The sequence below is a fragment of the Girardinichthys multiradiatus genome, chromosome 9 (assembly GCF_021462225.1).
Source record: "Girardinichthys multiradiatus isolate DD_20200921_A chromosome 9, DD_fGirMul_XY1, whole genome shotgun sequence".
Taxonomy (NCBI): Eukaryota; Metazoa; Chordata; class Actinopteri; order Cyprinodontiformes; family Goodeidae; genus Girardinichthys; species Girardinichthys multiradiatus.
Window position 1 is genome coordinate 12,723,571 of NC_061802.1, and position 24,199 is coordinate 12,747,769.

A 24,199-nucleotide genomic window follows, 5' to 3' on the forward strand; every position below is an offset into this window, starting at 1 on the left:
TTTTCCAGTCTACTTTTTAAATAACCCACTTTTCTTTCACAGCATCTGATGAATAATTTGTCGCTCTCAGCGTTTCCTCATCCGTGTCGCTCTCATCCAGGTTGACGTTTCTCTCCTCCTCAGAAGTTTCTTCCTCCAATGCAGCCTCATCTTCCTCTGTGCTATCCAAGCACTCGCCTTCTCCGCTTTCTCCAGAAGAACTCCCAACGTCCTCTTCTTCCTCCTCCTCTTCTTCCTCGCTGGAGGTGGATTCATACCTGGAAGAGACGAGCCTTCCTATAAATACCAAACACAATATGTAGCTCGTATTTTAGACAGTTGGCTGTAAATAGAGCAAAGATTTGTTTTTCTATTTGTCAAACCTGTGATCTGGACAAAGCGTTCCTTCTAACCTTCGGGTTATGGGCCAGCCTCACTTTATTTTTGCAACGGTAAAAATAAAAAATAGGTGTCATGTTGCCGTCACGTACCCTCCATTCAGAATTCCAACAAACTGCAGGCTCTTCTTACGATTCTCGCTCGAGTTACTCCCATCCTTCCTCTTCATGATTGATTTCAGCATTCCTGTTCAAACAAGAGAATGATGATAACAGACTTAGTTGCTGTTAAGACAAGAGATTTGCATTTTTCTAAAGATTTGGAGACTTTATTTCTGTCCATTTCTAAATAATCGTATAAAACGGGCTAAAGTCAATCATTCATAACCAATATTAAACCTTAAACCAGTTATTAGATACAAAAACAGTGAAACTGCACTATTTTTGTAAACAAGTTGACAATTTTCTGAAGTTCACAGGTTTACATTACCATAGTATTCCTCTGTATCTTTTTGTCCTTTTTGTATTTTGTCTTTTGAGCACTTTTCATAACAACCTATTTTAGGAGGCCAGGTGATGAGCCTTAAATTCAGGCCTTATCTTGTGGGATTCTTGTGTAGATATAAGTATTACTCACAAAACTTCAAATAAAAAGTACATTATAATAATCAGAAATTAGCGCAAAGGAAAAATATAATGTAGGATACATTTCAAGTCACAAGTTTCCGTACACTCTTCATCAGGAGACAGGAAAACTCATATTTGATTTATTTGAACTATTCTTTTTTTTCCAGTTGGAATAACTATAAAACACAGAAATTCAGTTGTCTTCAAAATAAGGAATGCTTAAGTTTTGTTTTTTTTGTGGATTTTTCCGAATACAGGGACAAAAACATACATACAGAACATGCGCGATAATTCTGGTTAACTTTCCTTAAGCATGTTGCAGAGAAGATCCTGAGATAATTGAGACAGATGTCTCAAACTTTGATGGACAAACCAAGTATCTTCTGAAAAAAGGTTTTCTGGTCAGACAAGTCAAAGATTGATCTGTTTGGCCACAATGACAACAAACTTTGGAGGAGTCCAGAGGAGGTAAGAACACTGTACCAACTGAAAAGCATCCATCTATCTATGCTTTATCATTATTATTATTACTGTATGTTTATATTGGGCCTCTATGTTTTATGTTGACCCTGTGAGGATTAGAGAAATGTACAATAAATTCAAACTTGTGCACCAATACTTGTTTGTAGTGTTGTGTAATCACCCCCCAATCCAAACAACAAAAAAACAATAGTTTTTATAAAATCATTAAAGCCCCTAAATAAATAACATTCATGCCCCTGATCAGTAAAATTACACTTCTCTGCAGAAGTGTATTCGGACTTCGCTCATCTGGAGTTCAGCCCTAGACAGTTGCCAGTGATAAATCATTGTGGTGCATAATTTTGTTTTGAGTAACGCATTTAATTTGTTTGACTTAATAAAAACAGGAATGCAGACATAAACACTGAGAAACATAACAGCCAACTGGGCCAGTTTAAGCACAGGTCCAACTTACTGTGCCAGTTTTTCCTGACATGTTGACTATAAATCCACTGCTTTACTGTGGGTCCATTTCTCTCCAGCTGCCAAGTGTTTTTAGAGGCTAAATGTAAGAGCTTTCTTGGATAAATGAGACATTTTAGAATATATTCACTGTCTATTTTCTGACAGGTGCCAGCGGTACTTAATGCATTGTTGGTGTCTTTAATGAGAAATGGGAAATCTTAAAGAAAGCCTTTAATTGGTTGGACTTTATTTGTATTTGTAGCTCATCAACAGCTCATTTATTTTCAAAGTGAGCTGTTAAGTAGAGAAATATATATACAGGGCCTTGCAAAATTATTCACCACCTCGGCTTTTTACTTATTTTGTTACATTCCAACCTGTAATTTACAAAGTGTTAATTTTATGTGATGGATCCGCACAAAAGTGAAATAAGAAACTGGCATGTGCATATGTATCTACCTCCTTTGCTATGAAGCACCTAAAAGGTTCTGGTGTAACCATATACCTTCAAAAATCCCGTGATTGGTGAAATGAAGTCCAGCTGGGTGCAGTCTAAAAGTCAAATGATTGGTCAGTTTAAACATACCCTCTCTGAAAAGGTCCCAAATGCTGAAACACCACTAAGCAAGAGGCATCACACCATGAAGACCAGGGACCTCTCCAAACAAGTCAGGGGCAAAGTTGATTAGAAGTACAAGTCAGGGTGGGGTTGTAAAACAATATCCAAATCTTTGATGTTCCCTCAAAGCACCACCAAGTCCATCATCTTCAAATGGAAAGCACATGGTACCACAACAAACCTGCCAAGAGGAGGCCGCCCACCAAAAAACTCACAGACCAGGCAAGGAAGGCATTTATCAGAGAGGTGGCACAGAGACCAAAGGTAACCCTGAAGGAGTTGCAGAGTTTTACAGCAGAGACTGGAGTATCTGTCTGTAGGACCACAATAAGCCGTACACTTTACAGAGCTGGGCTTTATGGAAGGGCGGCCAGAAAAAAGCCAATAGTGTTAAAAATAAAAAAGCACATTTGCACATTTTGAGTTTGCCGAAAGGCGTGTGGGCAACTCCCCAAATGTATGGAGGATGGTGCTCTGGTCAGATGAGCATACAATTTGACTTTTTGGCCGCCAAGGGAAACAATATGTCTGGCAAAAAAAACACATCACATCCCATCACCCCAAGAAGCCCCACCACTGTGAAACATGGTGACAGCATCATGCTGTGGGGATGTTTTTCAGCAGCAGGGACTGGGAAACTGGTCTGTGTCGAAGAAAAGGTGAATGGTGCTAAATATAGGCATAGTCTTGAACTAGCCCTGTGACTTGAAGCATAATGTTAAAGAAACACTCGGGTGGTTTAAGTGGAAACATTTAAATGTGCTGGAATGGCCTAGTCAAAGTCCAGACCTCAATCCAATTGAGAATCTGAAGTTAGAATTCAAGATCATTGTTCACAAGCAAAAACCATCCAACATGAAGGAGTTAGAGCAGTTTTGCCTTGGGGAATACTTTTGCAAGGTACTGTAATTTTTTCTTCTGAGGTACTGGGAGTGCATCAGAATTTGAATTTGACATTAAAGGAAGGTAGTAGTAGTTTAATCTGTTTCAGCAAAAATGCCTATATTGTGGCAGCATGCTGTTTAACCATTTAAACAAACAGATTATGCAAAACAATAGATTTAAATAAATACATTGGGCAGGGAAAATAAGTATTGAACACCTCAACTTTCTCACTAAATATACACTCACTGGCCACTTTTTTTTTGTTTTTAGGTACACCCTACTGGTACCGGGTTGGACCCCCTTTTGCCTTCAGAACTGTCTCAATCTTTCGTGGCATAGATTCAACAAGGTACTGGAAACATTCCTCAGAGTCTGGTCCATATTGACATGATAGCATCACACAGATGCTGCAGATTTGTCGGCTGCACATCTATGATGCGAATCTCCCGTTCCACCACATCCCAAAGCTGCTCTATTGGATTGAGATCTGGTGACTATGGAGGCCATTTGAGTCCAGTGAACTCATTGTTATGTTCAAGAAACCAGTCTGAGATGATTCGTGCTTTATGACATGGTGCATTATCCTGCAGGAAGTAACCATCAGAAGATGGGTACACTGTGGTCATAAAGGGATGGACAAGCTCAGCACAATACTCAGGTAGGCTGTGGCGTTGACACGATGCTCAATTGGTACTAAGGGGCCCAAAGTGTGCCTAGAAAATAAAAATTACACCACCACCACCAGCCTGAACCGTTCAAGGCAGGATGGATCCATGCTTTCATGTTGTTGACGCCAAATGCTGACCCTACCATCCGAATGTCGCAGCAGAAATTGAGACTCATCAGACCAGGCAATGTTTTTCCAATCTTCTATTGTCCAATTCTGGTGAGACTGTGCAAATTGTAGCCTCAGTTTCCTGTTCTTAGCTGACAGGAGTGGCACCCGGTGTGGTCTTCTGCTGCTGTAGCCCATCCGCCTCAAGGTTCGACGTGTTGTGCATTCAGAGATGCTCTTCTGCATGCCTTGGTTGTAACGAGTGGTTATATGAGTTACTGTTGCCTTTCTATCAGCTCCAACCAGTCTGGCCATTCTCCTCTGACATCAACAAGGCACTTGCGGCCACAGAACTGCTGCTCACTGGATATTTTCTTTTTTTCAGACCATTCTCTGTAAACCCTAGAGATGGTAGTGCGTGAAAATCCCAGTAGATCAGCAGTTTCTGAAATACTCAGATCAGCCCGTCTGGCACCAACAACCATGACACGTTCAAAGTCACTTAAATCACCTTTCTTCCCCATTCTGATGCTCGGTTTGAACTGCAGCAGATCGTCTTGACCATGTCTACATGCCTAAATGCACTGAATTGCTGCCATGTGATTGGCTGATTAGAACCACACTCAGCGGCCACTTTATGAGGTACACCTGTCCAACTGCTCCTTAACGCAAATTTTAAATTCTTGAAATTCACATCAGATGTCTGCAACATAGATTTAGTTATGTGGATTAAAGAGGAATTACACATGAAATAACTATTGAACTCATGAGAAAAAGCAGCTGCAAAAAGGCACATAAAGCCACTGAAACAGCTGGAATCAGTCAGTATTCCAATCCTGCCTCCTATCAGTACCAGTTAATATCAGGTGGTTAAGTCCTAATTGATGCCCTGTATAAAGGTCATCTCAAAATGGATGAAAGCAAAGAGCCCACTCAACCTTATTGTTGCAAAATTTACTGACCACATTGGTTAGATGTATTTCTAAGCTTCTGAATGTTCCAGTGAGCACCATTAGTGCCACAATATGGAAGTGAAAAAATCAATATTTCATCACAAACTAGTAACCACCAGGTGCTCCTTAAAGGGTTTTCAGCCAAGGACCCCTTACAGAGAGTTTCAGAAAGACCTGCAATAATAGTATGAAGTTATTCTACGAAAATAATGAGCAGTGTAAATAATTACAATCACCTCTAGGCATACTCACTTCACAAGACTCCACTGTTGAAGAAAAAGCATATTGAAGTCAATGACATACTGGTCTTGTCAGATGAGACCAAACACTGAACTCTGTCGATGTTACTCCACGCACCATGTTTGAAGGAAAAATGGTATTGAACATCACCCCACAGACAGTAATAAAGTGATGTTCTGAGCCAGGAACATCATAGAGTGAGGACATTTTTCAGCATATGGTACTGCTAAACCTCTTATAGTTGAAGGAACGATGAAAACAACAATTTACAGAGACACTTTTGATAAGAATCTGAAGATAAAACAGAGGTGGACTTTTAAGCAAGACAGTGATTTCAAACACAGCCAAGAAAACTTTCAATTGGTTTCAAAGAAAGAAAGTAAGGCAGTTGAATTGGCGCAGCCACTCACCAGACTCCATCGAACTGACGATAAGAACCCATAGAAGAGGCCCCCATGAGAATGGGTAGAAATCACACCGTAATAATGCACATGACCTATGTCCTCCATAGCGGTCATCACCAATCAAGGCTTTACAAATAAGTATTTAATATATTCCTGTGTATTCGATAATTCTTATGTCATTCCTCTCTACAACACAAAATTGTGTGGAATATTTTGTTTGACTTTTTATGTGTGCATTATTTTGGTTGTTTCAGGCATCTCTTAATAACTTCAGGTCAAAACATATAGTGTATATTAGAAATATACACTATGCTATCATAAGTATTGGGCGATTCCTATTTATTGAAATCTGCTGGGCACAGGTATCTAAAGTCTAGCATCCGGCATGCAGACTGCTTCTATAAACATTTTTGAAAGAATGGGTCGGTCTCAGAAGGATAAGTGAATTCAAGCATGCCACTTGTCCTTTCATCAACTTTACCTCTCTACTAAACATTCCACGGTCAACTGTTAAAGGTATCATAACACTGTGGAGGAAATAGCAAACAACTCACCAATGGAAAAACAAATCACAGAGTAGGGGACACTGTATGCTGAGGTGTACAATGTGCAGAGTTCACAAACGTTCTGCACAGTCAACAGCTATAGACATCCAATCTTCATATGTTTTTCAGATTAGTTTAAGAACAGCAACATAGACAAGTGGCGTTGTGAGGTCATCTGGCAGCAGAAAACAAAGCCTCTATAGTATACTAGTAATTGCTACATTTTTAACTGGATACAATTTATCCAGAAAATAGAGTATTCATAAACAAACACTAAGTCTCAGGAAGAGAGTTCCGGGATTTTGTGTTTTAAACTGGAGGACCGTAAACCTTTAAATGGGTAATAAGCTCACAGTACTCACCTGTTTTTGTGTTGCTGGCTCTGGCCTCCTCCTCTTGTTCTCTTGTTTTTTTCTCCTCTGCACCAACCATTTCTTCCTCTGGTGAAACTTTGTATTCAGCAATGGTCAGCTGTCTCTTCTTTGGCACTGTAACTTTCTGCTCCTCAGGATTTTCGTCATTCAAACTCTCCCACTGACACGCGATGCTGACCCGCTCCACAGGTGTCAGTTCTGGTGTTGTAACTGCAGCATCGGTTTGGGTGCCCTGCTCAGTCTGATCTGCACCCAAATCTTCGCCAACACACACATCTGTTACCTCCGGATGGCACATAGTGGCGGTATGCTTTAATGTAGAACGTAAAGTCTCTACCTGGACATTTCTCACGTCTGGTTTGGCAAGAGCTCCCTTCTCAGTTGTGACCTTAGAGGTTCTTTCATCAATCTGAGCTCTAAGGTTATCAAGGTCTTTGTCGGCTACAGTTAGGCGATTTTCTAAAGCTACTATGGACTCCTGCTGGAACTTAATGGTGTCCTGTAAGGTGTCTATCTCCCTCTGTGCCTCTGTAGTCAGCCCAAGCAGTGACTCCATGACCCAAACTTCAGCCTCCTTTGTCCCTGCTCTGACTTGTATGGCCTGCTCATGAACCACAGGTGCTTCTGTTTCTGTGCTTTTATCACATTCTTTCACCTCTGTGCTCACAGATGCATCTTTTACACCATTCCTTTTATAGAAAACTACAGAGGTTATTGGGACATCATCACCAACAGCAACAGATTTCTTATCTTTTTCTGCAGAGTGTGGTAAAACTTTAGATAACGGTTGGGGAGATTTGAGGTCCTTTCCCTCAAACTTCTCAGCCAGTCTTTTCAGTTCTCCAGATTTTACAAGTCCTTTATGTCCAGTTGTGGTTGGTGAGGTCAGTCTGCTGTGGTCAGATTGGAGGGTCTCTGTGGTTTGCGTAGAAGACTCTTTGGACTGTTGCTTCTGCTGGGAAACCTCCAGGGCTACTTTCTTCTCCTCCAAGGCCAACAGGAGCAAGTCTTTTTCTGCACGAAGCTTGGCCAGCTCTTTCTCAAGAGCAGGAACACCCTTCACTCTTTCCTCCATCTCCTTCAGCTGCTTCAAGGCAGTGGCCATCTGCTCTCTAACTGTCTGCAGCTGGCTGGGTGGGATTGGGGTCACTGCGGTGCCAGCAGCTGGAGTGCTGCGCCCAGAGGTCTGAGGACTGGGTTTAGTCCAGCTGCTCTGCAGAGGCTGAATAGATGTGAGCCGTTTGGGAGGTTCTGCGAGCTGGAGTCGCCCACCATTCTGATGGGTTTGCTCCTGCTGAAGCCGTCGGCTGGTTTCCAGAAGAGTCCGCTCAACTCTTGGGTTTCGCTGAGGCGGAGGCGGTGGCACTTTGGCGCCAGCAGAAAGGGGAGGCACATTTAGGAGAGTTACGGGGGAAATGGAGAGCATTTCGCAGGGTGCTGACCCAAGACGATTGCGAGGCGGTGGGGGAGGAGGAACTCTGCCATCTTCACTGATTGGGGAGGCAAGAGATTCTGTGGATGTCCAGCCACTGGTGCGTCCCCCAACGCTCGGACTCCTCTGGGAAAGTTTGAATCCTCGTCCAGGCCGCCGGGAACTGAGGGGGGCTCGGCGGAGGTTGTGGCCGCTCTCTATTTCTTCCACATATTTCAGGAAATCCAAGTCGAGCTGGAATCCATAAGGAGTCTGGACAGAGTAAGAGCCTGACTGGTCAGCCTCCTCCTGACTGGAATAGATGAATGCAGAGCCTAAATCTGAAAAGAAATGGATATTCACAGGAAACCTCTCATCAGTATTTAAAGATGTCCTCTCAAATTACTTTCACAAACAAGCCTAGCTTTAGCTAATATTTACATTGTTTTATTCTTGTTTTGCAAGTAATTCAGTGTTTGAGAGATTGCCATGGTATTACAATAACCCTGGGTAAAAATAGCAGCATATTCTTTAATGCAAAAAACAAAAACCAGAGAGCAAAGTGTACCGGAGTCAAATTCCTTGTTTGTATGTACAAACTTGGCAATAAGCTGATTCTGATTCTGATTTCACTATGTCATTGTATTTACACTAAAATGCAAACATCGTCCCCCAAAGATCTACCTGAGATCAGATTTAACAAACGCCAGAACACTACCTGTTGCTGCCACTTTAATTAACTTAATTTCAATTATTTTAATATGCATTTATTATATTTATGCAATTTTAAAAACATAAATGAAATGATCAAGCTACAATGATCAAGCTTTAAATTTGGAACCAGCAAAAACTGAAGAAAAGCCAAAGGGATAGACGGACAGATGGACTGCTTTAGAAAACAGTCCTGTTATTACATGCAAATAAATGCCAGCAGTATTAATATCAACTGATGGCCTACAAAAAGTTCTCTTATTACCAACATTGTACAATTGTAAAAATAAAATAAAAGAGGTCTTCACGTCTTACTAGGGAAAGAAATACTAACAGCAATGCTTACAGTCGCATTTCTAAATCTCTGACTGTTATAGTGAGTGACAGAAGTGGATGAACAGCATTTCACCATAGCCAAACCATGTTCAGGTGCCCCTCATAAGATTTCTGACAGAGGAGTCAAAAGAATGATCAAAAGAGTTGTCCCAAAGGCAAGAAAGACTAACGCACTCATACCAAATGGTCTCTAAAGCTCATTAACTGTGCAAGACGCCACTGCTAATGAAAAGGCTTATTGGGTATTGTTTAAAGTGTGCCGCAGAAGATTTGGACAAGCCAGTGAAATACTGAGAGAACATAACCTGGTCAGTTGAGGCCAAGGCTGAACTCTTTGAATGTCATTGCATATACCATGAATGGAGGAAGAATGGTTCTGCAAGTCACCCCAAAAAAACACCCTTTTTTTTTTTTTTTATCTGTGTCATTCCAGTTATTTACTCATAACGTCATGTGGACTAATTTGCTTTGATTTGTGGACCACTTGGGCTAGTGTGTATTGTGTCAATAACACTATTAGAAGTATTTCAACTGAGAAAAGTCTAGACACTTATTTTATCTGATCTATTTTGCAATGGTGAAGGAGTAGCCAAAATATTCAGTTATGAAATCACAAAATTATGTTAAAATCAAATAAAGGTTGGAGCTTCTTACCAGGCACCTTTGGATTAACTTGCACAGATTGGGTCATTTTGCAGGACTGAACCCTCTCAGTGCCACAAACCTCCAATATGAGCCTGGCTGAAGAAAGGAGAGAGAAATAATGTCCAAAACAATGCATAATAATATCAGCCTAAATCAGGAAAAACACACTTCTATTAAGTTGAAAATCTGTTGCTGAAAACTTCTTTACTGTAGAAGTTTAATATTCGTTCAAATGTGAAACTATTGTCTTCTTACATTGCAGTTATCACTAATTTATTTTTCACAATGTAAGTAGAATGACCCAACAGCAAATATACAGCAGCTTTACCAGCTTTAACAGCTTAGTTACTTGGTTTAAAATGCATTTTTCTTCTGCAGGACAAGTCGCCACATATCTTTGCTACAATTATACGGCCCAAAAGGAAATAGAGCCCTAAGAGTGACAGGTTGTGACTTCAAAACAGAGCATTGGTGCGATGTTTACCTCCTTCAGCCACTTAATGAGAGATTGAAGCAGCTGGAGCTCAGGGAGGTTTCGTCCTTCCTGCTTCACACAGCCCTGTAAAACAAAGACAGAATTCTGAACACCGCTGTCAAGAAAAAGGACCTATGGAGATACTTCCATACTAGAAATGGTGGCTCTTAACAGGACAGGAATAATATAATCGTGTGAACAGGAAAAAAACATGTTTCTGTATAAATTTTCTTACGTTTTCACCAACGTAATCCATGAATGCATTGAATGTCTCAGATACAGCAGTACCTCGTAGAAAACATGAGCCAAACCTCAAATACATGCAGTCAGTTATTTAGTTTCAAATATACACACACGTGTTACCCTGGAGCACATTCCTAACACATGCTGTTGAAACACGCCAGTCGGCCTTGTAGCTCATCAACCACTGATAACCTGTGAACAAGTCTATCATTTGTAAGCTCTAACACACTTCTTGCCTTCAAGAAAAATCCCACTATCACTCACCCTGCAGAGGAATCTTATTTCAGTATCCAGGATCAGTGAGGGTCGGAACGTAGACCGGTAAATCGAGAGCTTCACCTTTCAGCTCAGCTCTGTCTTTACCACAACGGACCGGAACAACATCCACATTACTGCAGCGGCCGCACTGATACATCTGCCGATCTCCCGCTGCATTCTCACCTAACTTGTGAACAAGACCCCGAAATACTTGAGGCAGGAGCTCCCCTCCAACCTGAAGGGGGCAAGCCAACTTTTTTCGGTCGTGAACAACAGCCTGACTTGGAGGAGCTGATCTTCATTGCCGCTGCTTCAAACTTGGCTGCAAACCTCACCAGTGCATGCTGTAGGTCGTGGCTACCAGCAAAACCATGTCGTCTGCGAAAAGCATCTGCAAAAAGCAGGGTATTATTTGGTCCCCAAACCAGCCACCTTCCAGACCTTGGTTGTGCCTAGAAATCCTGTCCATGAAAGTTATGAACAGGACCAGTGACAAAGGGCAGCCCTCCCGGAGTCCACCATGCACCAGGAACAGGTCTGGTCTTTTGTTTAAATTATATAAACTAAAATGGATTCAGTTTTCAAACAACATGACTGTGAAAGTTCAGCTACTGAAAATCATCCCTATGATCAAGCGTGGAGATGGCAGCATCATCCACTGGGATTGTTTTCCACAAGTAGAGATGAATGAAAAGTTAGGTAAGCTGGAATCAAATATAAAGAGCAAACATATAGTTTGGTACTTACTTTCTTTCTTTGTGAGGTAAGTCCTCAACAAGAACACAGTAAAGTTATGTAAACAGGAAATAAAATACACAGATATGCTGCCAAATGCAAATGTTTGGTGCAGGCAGAATTATAATAGCTTTTGTAGCAAAATAAAATTTTACACACTTGGACCTTTCCTCCACTGTCCAAATCTGTCTTAATTTCTCCATCTTCCCTTTTGCCCACATCAGCAACCATTAATCTCATTTTCTCTTTGTCTCAACCCTGCTCCTCTCACATGACTCCCTTTACTTCTCACCCAGAACTCCCAAAACAACCTCTCTTTCACACACACACACATACACATCTGCCTGAACTCCTCTCGAGTGTTGTTGTTTTTCTCTCTGATTTGATGACACCAAATTACAGACTGCATGAAGGAGCAGCATTCCTTTCATTTACACCCCCCTCCAGGCCAGACCAGCTGAGAGCCACGCTGTCGAGTTGCGCACACCAGAGGAAGTGCCAACATAGGAGCGGTTCACATAACAACAGACAAACCAAAAACACAATCACAGAAATGGCCATAAAGAGCGTGACTAACAGTATATAACTCCAAAATTAAATGTCCCCTGAAAGATGTTTAGAAAAAGGCAACATTCTTCTGTAGCCCTCATTTAACTAGGACTGGCTTTGAGGAAAGGGTTGGTGTTAACTATACAACCAATTTGTTGCAAATAAAATACAATTAACATTTTTGTAAAAGTCCATAGTATAATCACATGCTAGTGGATTGAAAAGAGAGGGAAAATGAAAACTTGAATGCTGAAACTGCGTTTTAACTAGTTTCCAGAAACAATTAACCTTTGAAATTCTGGTCAAGCTGTTCAAAGATGTAGATTTAGGTTGAGTCATAATTCACCTCTTTCCCAAAATGTATAGCTCTTCCCCTTCGAAGCAAGAGCTAGAGGTGTCCCAAATGTTTTTGTGATGTCTGAGGAAGAAGTGGTAGGGCTCTTTAATTGACACTCTCGTCACACTATTACAGCTTTAAGTAAATAAAACTCCGTTATCGCCTTTCTACTCATCTGATACTGTAGCACACGTAATTTGATTTCCAAGCTGCCTCGGATTTTGGGCATATGTGAAAAAAACAATTGCAACACAGAGAAAATACACCGCACACAATTGCCAAAGCTACAAAATTAATGTTAATGCTTTTCAAACCACACAGCAATGACCCAATTATAACTTTCATCATCTTATGTTATGCAGACGCTTTATCTGCACTGATGAAGAATCACTCACATCCGCATGTCGAATGCTTAAAAGTGGCTGACATGGCAGCTTGAACAAACTGTTTACGTTAGAGAGACCAACACAACCAGATTGGATGAGTTGTGACAAAAACAGGTTGAAGAACGAGTTACCATCCCACAGCAGTGTGTGACCAAGCTGATGGCCAGCATGAGGAGGTGGTTCCAGGCCCATTTGTTAAACAAATAATAGATAAATTACCAGACTTTAATCTTCTAGTCCAACAAGCAACACAAAACACCACTCAGACTGTGTAAAGTTTGTTGAACTTTCAGCATGAGATGGTCAGGTGATCATAGTGTATGGAAAAAATCAAAAACACGAAGCAACAAAAAGAAACTTATGCTGTAGGACTGAAAAATTTACACCTTTCAGCCCAGCAACCGCACATTATTATTAACGAGGGCAGATCATCAACAATATTCATAACCAATATGCCTGACAGGACTTATTTTACAAAATGCACTTAATTTTTTTTACAACTTGACATAAATAAATAAAAATTTTATATAATAGCACATATGCCAAGATAAGAACAAGATAAGAGTAACATTGTCTTAAGAACTAACTAGTAATGGAGCATACAGAAACTCCAGCACATCTAATTAAAGGTAAAGGATTGAGCAGCAATTGATGGTATATTAGTTTCCCAAGGCGGTGTTCCTGTTTTAATAGGAAATTTAGTTGTCTGTTAGTGGAATCCTGATCCAACACCATATTCACAATATCAGGACTTTTAAGACAGTGTCCCCTCTGGTGCAGGTCTCATTTGTATGCAGCAGAACAGGTATAGAGCTGATAGTTAATTTTAGACCATTTTATTGGGCTGGACTGACTGATAACTCTAGGTGCTATCATTTTTATGCCTCCCATCTGCAAAATTATCAACCTGCCTCAAACCTGTGAATAAGGAGTATATTTTTCCACACAGCAAAATGCATACACAATCTTATGGTCGCTTACATATTAAAGTCATATGCCCATTTTGTCAAAGGTTGGTCAAAAAGCGTCTCAATAGGGTGTCAGGTCAATACAGCCAACACCTTCACACCAGAATCTAGACCCTATTGAATAACTGGACAATTACAGAATGAGGGGTTGTAGTTGATGCCCCTGAGCCACTGAGGGAGGTAGGAACAAACCATCACAAGCAGCACACTCTTAAGACCAACGATCTTGCAGTCATTTACTGGTTTTATAAAGCTGGCTATGGCAAGCGTGAATGATTGACTTGTGAAGGGCGATCCAACTAAGAGGCTCATGATTGCGGTCATATTGCAGAAAGGTTTTACTAATATGGCAATAGATCCAAAACAATTCTCTCATCAATTCTTTAAGTACAAAAAAACATTCCTCTTGTACATTTTCTGACTGATCCCAAAGTCAAAAATCAAAATATAATGGAAAGAAAAAATGCTGACGTTATTTTGCTGTTTCAGAGCACCTTAAGTGGAAATATAATTTCAGTTTCTCTGTTTTATGGGCTGCCATCTGGTGAATATTTCCAACCAAATCCGTTGCCTTGTAGGAAAATAGAGATGGCCTTAAACTTTCTCCCTGAACACTTAATTTAAACCTTTTTAAAACCTATGTTAACATTTGCTTTCAAATGTAAGGTAATTACTGACGATTACCCTAGACCCTAATTTGGATTCCTATGTTTTACTGGTACACAACAAATTGGCTCAACATACAAAACACTGACTTTTTTGTAAACAAGCAAAATATGTACATACATTGACAATGGATAAAATTTGTATTTCTTTTCCTTTGGGCTTAATCAGAAATTAGTTTTAATTTTGGACATCCTTGAACATTAAGATTTGGTCTAATTTGGCTGCAATTTGTACACAAGCAGATATTTATATATATTTATATATTCGCAATAAATACAAGAAAATGTTTTTGTAACTTTCTTCAAATTCTGAAAGTTGCACACATCTCTTTAGTATTTGTTTTAGTAGAACTGCCTTTAAAACTGTACGTCTTGGGTCAAACATCTTCAGTATCTTTCTTCAAGCTTCTGACAATAATTTGCTGGAATTTTGGCTCAATACTCCTGACAGAACTGGTGTACCAGTTATGTTTGTAGGTCAGCTTCCTCACACACACCTCTTCAGCTTTGCTCACAAGTCTTCTATAGGACTGAGACCAAAGCTTTGTAATGGTCACTCCAAAGTCCTTAAGCCAATTGTTTTACTATTTTGGTGGTATGTGTCGAGTCATTGTCCATTTGGAAGACCTGTTTGTACCCAAGCTTTAACTTCCAGCCTGATATCTTGAGATATTACTTTATTATAAATACTTTTAGTTTACCCTCTTCATGATATCACCTATTTTGTGAAGTGCACCAGTTCCTTTTGCTACAACACATGTCCAAAAAACAACGCTGGTAACTCTGTACTTAACAGTCGGGATGGTGTTCTTAGGTCTTCAAGCTTCAAGGGTTTGTCGTCTTACTAAGGGTTTGTCGTTTAAACTGCGTGTGATTTCACTGGAAGACCCAATCAGACTTGTTAAGTCCATAAAACATTAAAGGTTTCAGAACAAAGTTACTGTGCAGCTTCCTTTCTCTACCGTGTGTTTATTTGATTTTTTTTTGATGTCCTGTGAATTAACTTGAAGTATAACTCATGTTCTTGTTGTGATTCATAAAACGATTTATTCAGATATGTACACGAACTGCTCATTTTCTCAGTGGATCTAGGTCAAAGTGTCTAAGATGGACATAAGAACAAAACTGGTGTAAAACTGGTCCTATTTCCATTTCCCCCAGATGTGCAGCACTTCTGTGAGCAAACATGCCCTCCTGCCACACCAGCAAAAACAAGACAAGTACAGAACAAATTAGTATTCATGCATTTTTCCCTGCAGGCTGAGAGGGAACATGTGACACCAAGTGCAGAAGTTTCCTGTCATCCCAGCAGAGACTCACAGGCGTGCCATTAATGAAGAAGAAGACACTGGTTTGTCCTGCATTCAGCTGGACGCATGGAAGAGGAAATGTTGTGCTGGTATAAGAACTGGGGCCATATTTTGAAACAGTGACCTCATCCCCAACACCACCCTTCCCCGAGAAACGAAGGCCAAAGAGAGAGAGAGACGGATACCCGATCTGACTGACGAGCAGGGGAGGGAGTTAACATCAACATCCTCTCTCTGACAGAAACGTTCACAATCTGACTGCTTTACATGAGAAGAAATCCATTCAGAAACCGCGGCATGCACACATTCACAGAATCAGATCCAAACCATGAAAATGCCTCCAGCACTATATGCATATTATACTCTCAGTCATTTGTATTAACTGCAGAGTTTAACTGTTTCAAGTCCCCTGGATTCTTCCTTTCATAGTTAGTCTCACTTTATTCCAAATGTTTTGCTCAAATCTTTAGTGAATTTATAACAATATAGAAAATCATTCTGCCCACATATAGTTAAACCCAAGAATATTCCAACCCCTCGCAGATTTTGATTTAAAGTATGCTTTTAATTTACCAACATGTTTCCTCTGGTTGGCAGTAATATTAACGATTTGAAGCGGCCCACCCAGAGCTGAATCAGACAGATAATCTGTGGCGAGAGCTAAAGATTAGGGTGATGACAAGGAGGCTTTCCAACCTTTAAGTCCAAAATACGAGTAGAAGCATGAAAAAAAGCTGTGCAGCTACATAAGAGCTTCATTGCTCTAGTACCAAATAAAACAAATTTTCATTGATTGAAAAGTGTATAAATAATTTAAAAAGCCATTTTTAATACAATGTGAATAAAAAGGGTTTTTTCCCCCACAAATTTACAGTTATTATTTGAGGGATCCCTGTCTTGTTTACCATCAGAACTAAAATTCTTGGTTAAATGAAAATATCAAATAGCCTGACAGGGGTATGAATAATTTTGGACCTAACTGTACAAATGCATATTTGGGTATTAAATGACTTATCTACATACGTGGATAAAAAAAACCACTAAACATTCTTTGATTAAAAGACTTTTTTCCTACATCATAAGTCAAACATTTTATTGCCTTTTCTAATTTTCCCAAAAAACCAGTAACAGTTATCATAACCATGATATGGTTATGATAACAAACCATTTAAATTAAATTAACAAACCATGCGCAATTTTAACAAATTGTGAAAAGAATTTAGAGGGTTTGTTTCACAGTCTTAAACTTTAAACCCTCCTACATAAAAATGCATAATTTAATACAGCAGGATAATCTGTCCCTGATAATTTGGAAAAATCCAACTTTTAATCAGAGTGCGTTTATTCAGCAGGGGAAAATGCCTCATTCAGCAATAAATGTAACAACCAGTGCCAAAATTATTGTCTCCCACAATCCCTGAATATTAAATGTTAGTAGTCCACAATGTCTGGTCACCAAGCCTCCATAACTACAATTAAATGCCATCTACATCCCAACTGGTTGTTTGGCTTCACTGTTCTACCAAACTAAAACTTGTGGAGGACGCTAAATGCTACTGAGACTTTAACTGGAACTGTGTGCTGTGGTCAGATGAGACCAAGATTGTTATTTTGGCAACAAACCGTCCATGTGGGTTTGGTGTAATGCAAAAAGATGAATGTGGAAAGCACCCCATTCCCACTTTAAGGTATGGTGGAGGATCTGGGAAGCTTTGGGGCCGGTTTATTTCACAAAGGTCCAAACTTTTGTCATAAACTGAATGTTTGTGGTTCTATTTCCTATTAAATTAAAGTGACATCAAAAAGTGTGGAACAAAGAAAAATGGTCTGTAGTACCTAAACTTTTCCTCTTCTAGCTTTTTGGCTTTGTATCATTCTTGAACTGTTTTCGGGGGTCGCACAAAATCATTCCATGGGACACAAAGGCCCTCGAACCGCACTTTGGACACCACTGATCAGTCCCCTCTCTGTTTGCTCCGATCTCAGGAATAATTGATGTCCTTCTGGGAAAAAAGGTTTGTACAAATTATTAACAATAATTGTGTCACAAGCAATTTTGTTAAAATTAGTTCCTAATGTGGGAGGAGAATTTTTCCTCCCTTGAATATGTAAACTAAAGGTTGGATACTTCAGAAACTTTCAAAGGGAGTTTATGTATTGTACTAGGATGATTTAGATTTACTTGTATAAAATTTTATTAGCAAGTTGGATTGTGTATAATTAAATAGGAACATGAGTTGTTTGTATTGTGATGTCATTAGATGAAGTTTGTTGTGAATTGTCAAAATATAAACAAACAGGATTGAACTGAATTATTCTCCGTAAATAAATAAAAAATAATAATAATAATAATAATTTTAAAAAAATGTTATCGTCTGCACCCATAATTTTGGAGGGCACTATAGATACTCTTATATATACAATGGGCTAGTTTATTGGAAAAATAAAATACTTTAACATCTTAAAACTAATCTGACAGATAATTTTCAAAGTGCAAAATACAGCATCTGATCGTCTGACAAAAAAGCAGCTTGTTCCCAAATATAAACTAAAATAGTTGCTTTTTATGCCAAATTGAAAACATCCCCTTGTGACTTGGGTTAAAACAAAAACGAGCTGCTGATACGGAGCATCTACAGGTGAGGAGTTTTGTTTCATGACTTCGGTCCTATGAGGACTTTCAGGCTGACACTCTGCAAACATACAGGCAGGAGGGCTTCTCCTCAGCTGGGATAAATCTGCAGTTTCCTGAAGGGAAGCCTAAAACTCTCCCAATAAATCCCCCAACATCAGTACAGGCACAGAAACATATCTCCATGCACCCGTTAGAGACCTCCCATTGTCTCCCAGTAGGGGAAGTGGGGGGGCACACTGGGTCATCCTGAAAGCTGCTTCCTGAAGGCTGCAGGAAAGCAGAGGAGAAGACAGCAAAAACCGAGCGCTGAACAAATACTGTGATTCAAAGACACACACATACTCAGGCATCCTGCAGCAAACACCCATCCAATATCACATGATGTGCTACGCTGCTTCTAGATATCACGCTTTCACATTTTACAGACATCTCACAAGGGTTGAGATGTTCTCTCAAACTGCTTCACCTTTAAATACACGCCATCGACTCCACTGACATTTTCTGTCTCCAGTGTCTTCATCATAAACCATGCACTGATCGTGCATCCCTATAATGCTGTTATTCTACGTAAAATGGAAAAAAATAACTTTACTCACAATCAGGTCAACTTTGAACATCACAGGCATCGCCTCCTTTTTCCTTCCAGCACAATCAGCCACATTCAGACCTCACAGCGAGGCATTATGCCTCTTTAGTTGCTGCGCTGTTTTCAAGCCGTTTTGTGAAGCCTCATTGTTTCCTCCAAAATCAGGCCCCCAACGCAGCGTCTATGCAGGTTCAAAATGTCACCAAGTGAATTCAATAAAGTCAGAGAGGAAGTAACAGCCACTTGGAGAGTTTTAGAATGAAGAGGCAGCATTTGGAGGTAGAGTGGCTCCCACAGTGAGTCTAAAGCAGTTTGGAAAAGCCTGAATCAAAGATAAAAGGAGAATGCCCATGGTTCTCGTTAAAGAGATAAAATGCTGTTAGTCTCTATAAGGAAGAAATCTCCTCAAATTGTGAAGTTAGAGTTTTAGAGGTGTTTTACAACAAAACATTTTACTTTTTGTGTCCTATCTAAGGTAACTCGGAATGGCAACAAGTGGAGCCTCTTAACTGTTTTACTGCTAAACTTGTGATTACTATACTTTTATATCTTTTTAACATGAAACGTTATCCTGTCACTTTCCAGTTTGTTGGAATTAAACAAAAATGTTGCCATAACATTCCTTTAAAAGCAGTGGTTTCCAAAATTTGGGGTTGGGACCCCACTGTGGGTAGTAAAACAAGTGGGAGGTCTGGAGATCATCTCCAGACATCTAATTAAATTTTTCAAATGGCTGCCAATGGCACATTTTATCATAACTGTTGCACAAAATAAACTGTGATAATCATACCTCGGTTAAAACAAATTTAATGAGTGTAGAGCCGTTATGTTATTATGCTCTTGGTAAATTGGCCTGTTAGGCTTGTGTTCTTTTCCACCAAAGCAGTACCAGTGCTAGACTAGAGCTTGTGCTATAGCTGGTTATTAACTGGTTTTCTTGGAAAAAAAAAGACCAGTTTGGTTCTCCACAACCAAAGAACCAGCTATCATTGCATAATTAAAATCTCTCGTCCAGTTAATATTTGATTCTCCATCTGTTGTACTCAGAGTTTCTCTTGAGTGTTTCAGTGCAGAAACACTTCACCTCCAGAAATCATACTGGTTGTTTTGTTAAAACTCTGAACAGATACGTTACTATCACCAGACTAGTTTATAAAAGCAGTTTTTAAACTGGAAGCAGTGTTTGTGAACACCCTTTGCGATCCTGATCAGCATTTCCAAGTCTTGGCAGAGTGGATTTTCAAAGTATTAACAGCCCTGTCATATTGTCAGTTCTTTGGGATGTAAAAATTAGATGATGAATAATTTCAGAACGTTTTCCACTTTTAATCTAATGTGAAGCTAGCTCAGCTTGTTGAACTTCCCACAACATTAAGAAACTGAGTAATAACAAATCAAACTTCTTCGGTTAGCTTCCTGTTTACCTTCAGTCACGTTAAAATATGGACCGGAAAAACTAGTTTTCCACTCTTCAAACTAGCTCCCCCAACATGAAAAACTGAACAAACATTGAGGTTTCTGTTTATTATAAATCCTACTGGAATTACAATAAACTTCTTATTGAAAGTTTTTTAAAATCTAATTTGTCTCTCTCGTTTCCTTTTCCTCCAATCACCTCCGCTCTGTGAGTTTTCTGGCCAAGTAAATAAGGAAAATAAACAGGCTAGGACCTTTCTAAAAGTGGTTTGGAGCTGACCTAGATATCTGCTACATAGATTTGTGTTTTAAGAGGAGACTGTGACCCATTTGTCTCCTTCTCAAGAGCAGCTACTGGAGTCTCCAGATGTTTTATTGTCCTAACTACAGAACAAGAACAGATGTCAGCCTGTTTCATGCCCAGAAACAACTGAAATGCTGGATGCGTCAATTAGCATGTTATTTCCTTGGCTGATGGAAATAACACTGGTTCAGCATTGGTTTGATGGAGGGGGCCAGGGTAATGACAAGGCAGGGGAGGCATTTAACAGTTTGAAATCACTCTTGGAGAGCACATCTTAATCTCCACCGAGCTGCTCTTGTGGAAAATACACATTTAAGGGTTCTAATTCAGTTTTCCAGGATGAACTGTTTCAATCAGCCCTCAGATTGGGCATGTGATTAGAAGTCTGCCTGGCATCACAAAGTTTAGTTGAGCACATTTATGCCCCAAGGTTGACTCCAAGATTATCAGCACAGCTAACCTGTAATCATAGCTCACTTTTAGACAATTTCAGCGAAACAGTCTTTTTAATTTAAATCTGTTATCTTCTTGTTTTTGCTCAGAGAGCTATTTTTATGCCATTCACTGGTAAAATATATTTTAAAAAATGCAACCATCTCCGGCCTTTAGTAAAACACAAAGAAAGTCTTTATAAATATATGTTAATGTTAAATATTATAACTTCAGTTGTTGTTTTATGTATGCATCTGTTATTCTCAAATCCCCAGTCACTGAAATAAAAATTTTTTTTTGCATTATTTGGCATATTTATCTTTTTCAGAACATCCACATGGTTCCAAAACATAATTAATTTCAAAATCCTACAGTATAATTCCCCAGTCTCACAATTTCTAGACCTTTTTTCCTGCAGTTTTTATATTATTATATTATTATGGATGTTTTGAGTACAAGATATTCACTATAAACTGTTTAAATAGAGCTGTTATCTGTTGGTTCGACCATTCACAAAACAGTACAATGCTGAAATTGGCTCCCAATTTTCAGAGCATGACACTATTTAACAGTTTTTGTCTGGCATCTACAAGAATATATCGGCTTTATTTCAAAATCTATAACTCTTGTATTTGCCACATAAGTAGTGGGATATCATATATAATCAATTTATAACTCAAAAGGCCAACATTTGAAATTTAGTATCTATATTTTGTTTTATTCAGTTTCAGTGCATAGTTTGGCATTTGAACAAGACCCAGCCTAAGGATCACAGGTCTAGTTCAACCTGATGTTTAAGTTTAAAGTCCAAAAAATAGTGAAATGGTTGTTTTGATTTTTGAATGAGTGTGCATTCAGCCAGGAAGTCAAAAACCAACATACTGATGGATAAGATGTAAACATTTAAGGTGTGATGTGAAATATAAATCAATGTGGAAACTACTAAATTTTTAATGAGCTTTGTTAGATTGTGAAAACAATCACAATTTTTTCCATACTCAATTTTCTTTTTGTCCTATTTTTACAGACCTGGAAAATGATCAAAGAAAATTCCAGACTTTTCCAGACTTTTTAGGGACCCTTCATTCAGTCAGTCAGTCAGTCATTTTCTACCGCTTATTCCATAGTGGGTCGCGGGGTAGCTGGTGCCTATCTCCAGCAGTCTACGGGCGAGAGGCGGGGTACACCCTGGACAGGTCACCAGTACATCGCAGGGCAACACACAAACAACCATACACACACTCATTCACACACCTAAGGGCAATTTAGAGTTACCAATTAACCTAACAGGCATGTCTTTGGACTGTGGGAGGAAGCCGGAGTACCCGGTGAGAACCCACGCATGCACGGGGAGAACATGCGAACCCAGGACCTTCTTGCTGCAAGGCAACAGTGCTACCAACTGCGCCACCGTGCAACCCTTCATTCAATTGAAAAAAAATGTTTATCACTAGGTGAATTATTTTTACCATTAATAAGCTATAATATTTAGCTATTGACAAAACTAGAAATATGCATCTCTGTCTGTAGAAAAAGTTCATGTAGAGTTTCTGAATGAATGAACCAGAAAACACTTTTTTATTTTTAAGAACTGATTGTACTGATGAAGCAAACAACTGTTGATCCTCATGCTCAATACAATGTTCAGTTTGAAAAACATCTGTGTTGTCATAATGATAATGCTACACCATACTATAAATGGATCCAAATGTCCCTGGTTAATAAATCAAACGCACCCTTTCACAGGAGAATATGTGCATCTCTGACAGAGTTGCTCTCTGTGGTTCACATACTTTAAATGCAGCTGGTAACTCATTTTATGGCCACCTACTGTTAGCATTAAGAAGAAGCCATACATACTCTGCGTAACGTTACCATGACAACCAACCATTATCATGATAACCATCCATATAATCTACGGAAACTAAGAGTGAACAAGGATTTTCTTAAAAATGGCCTTCACTTCTTGGCCAACTTTTTATCCCTGGTTATATGAGATTTTTCATAAGATTTTTTTCATGAGTCCCAGACCTGGAGTCACAATCAAGTCACAAATCTTTTGAGCGGAAGTCTGGTCTGACGTCTTATTTTTGGTGACTTAAGTTCAATTTAAGTCTATGTCGCAAAGTTGTGTTCCTATCTCTGATTCATTCGCCATCCATACGTTATCTTGACATACAATATTTTTTTGAGTATCAAACTGATTTTCTAGCAGACCACTTTGTCTGAAAGTAACATAATTGTACAGTACAATTAATAATACACAATTATTATAAACTTAAAATTGTCTAATTTTCAATGAAGGAATTCACAAAAATACAAACTTTAAAAACAATTTGCTAAAATCAATAGAAAAGGGTCTGCGTAGTGAACATCTGGATAGGAGTGTGTGTATAATCAGACATTAAATGGCCAAACTAATTGTAAACAATGAGGGCTGGCACGAGATCAGGGTGATTTGGTAAACACTATGCCAGACCGAGCGACTTAATAGATTCTGACATGGATCCTAAAGTATTTTTGTCCAGTCAGGTGGGCTTTTTAATTGAGGGATACCACAGTTCCAACAGAGGAAATGTTCCTGTTGCAAAGATCTCAGCCTGCGTTTAAGCCAGAATAAGACTGATAAACCATGACCCATGACGGGTAGCAATGTTGCCACTCGTCATGGGTCATGACCCAAGACGAGTGGCAACATTGCTACAGAGGCAGAAAAAAAGCGGCACCGAAGATCATGAAAAACAATTCATCTGTATGTTGTAAGTTTCACTGATTTTCAGCTTTTGTCTGGCCATCTTAATCTAAAAACTCGTTAAAATACATACATTACATTTATAGAAGTCTAACATTTAAATTGGTGCGTTTAAGTTCCTGATGCAAATTATGCTATTTAGCTCATCTATGATATTATTATTTTTATCTTTTAAAGAAGTCTTGATACAATTTGTCCCCACTTCTTCAGCTCAATTACAAACATAATAGATGAACCATAATAATATTTTTGTTTGATTCTAGGAATCCCAAAAACTTATTGATGAAAAACGGTGAATACTTTAAAAAGATAAAAAGGCTCTTCTGTTCAAAAGCTACAAAAACTGTTGGCTGAATGACAAAGCAGTCCCCCCCCCCCA

The 24,199-nt window shown here is 39.2% G+C and overlaps 1 protein-coding gene across 5 annotated transcripts in view; it reads right to left on the reverse strand.

Annotated features, from left to right (window-relative positions):
* The window catches only part of kank3 (KN motif and ankyrin repeat domains 3), a 51,781-nt gene that overhangs the window by 15,897 nt on the left and 11,685 nt on the right, over positions 1-24,199 (reverse strand). For 3 of the 5 annotated variants that reach the window (XM_047374528.1, XM_047374524.1, XM_047374525.1), the window contains 5 exons: positions 10,254-10,328; positions 9,779-9,865; positions 6,655-8,418; positions 471-564; positions 30-257 (listed from right to left, as the gene is read on the reverse strand). In XM_047374528.1, coding sequence (XP_047230484.1) covers positions 30-257; positions 471-564; positions 6,655-8,418; positions 9,779-9,815 — 2,123 coding nt within the window. In that variant the 5' untranslated portion in view covers positions 9,816-9,865; positions 10,254-10,328. Of the gene's footprint in view, positions 1-29; positions 258-470; positions 565-6,654; positions 8,419-9,778; positions 9,866-10,253; positions 10,329-10,479; positions 10,543-10,751; positions 10,901-24,199 lie in introns of those variants that run through there. The other 2 variants (XM_047374527.1, XM_047374526.1) reach the window with 2 other exon arrangements.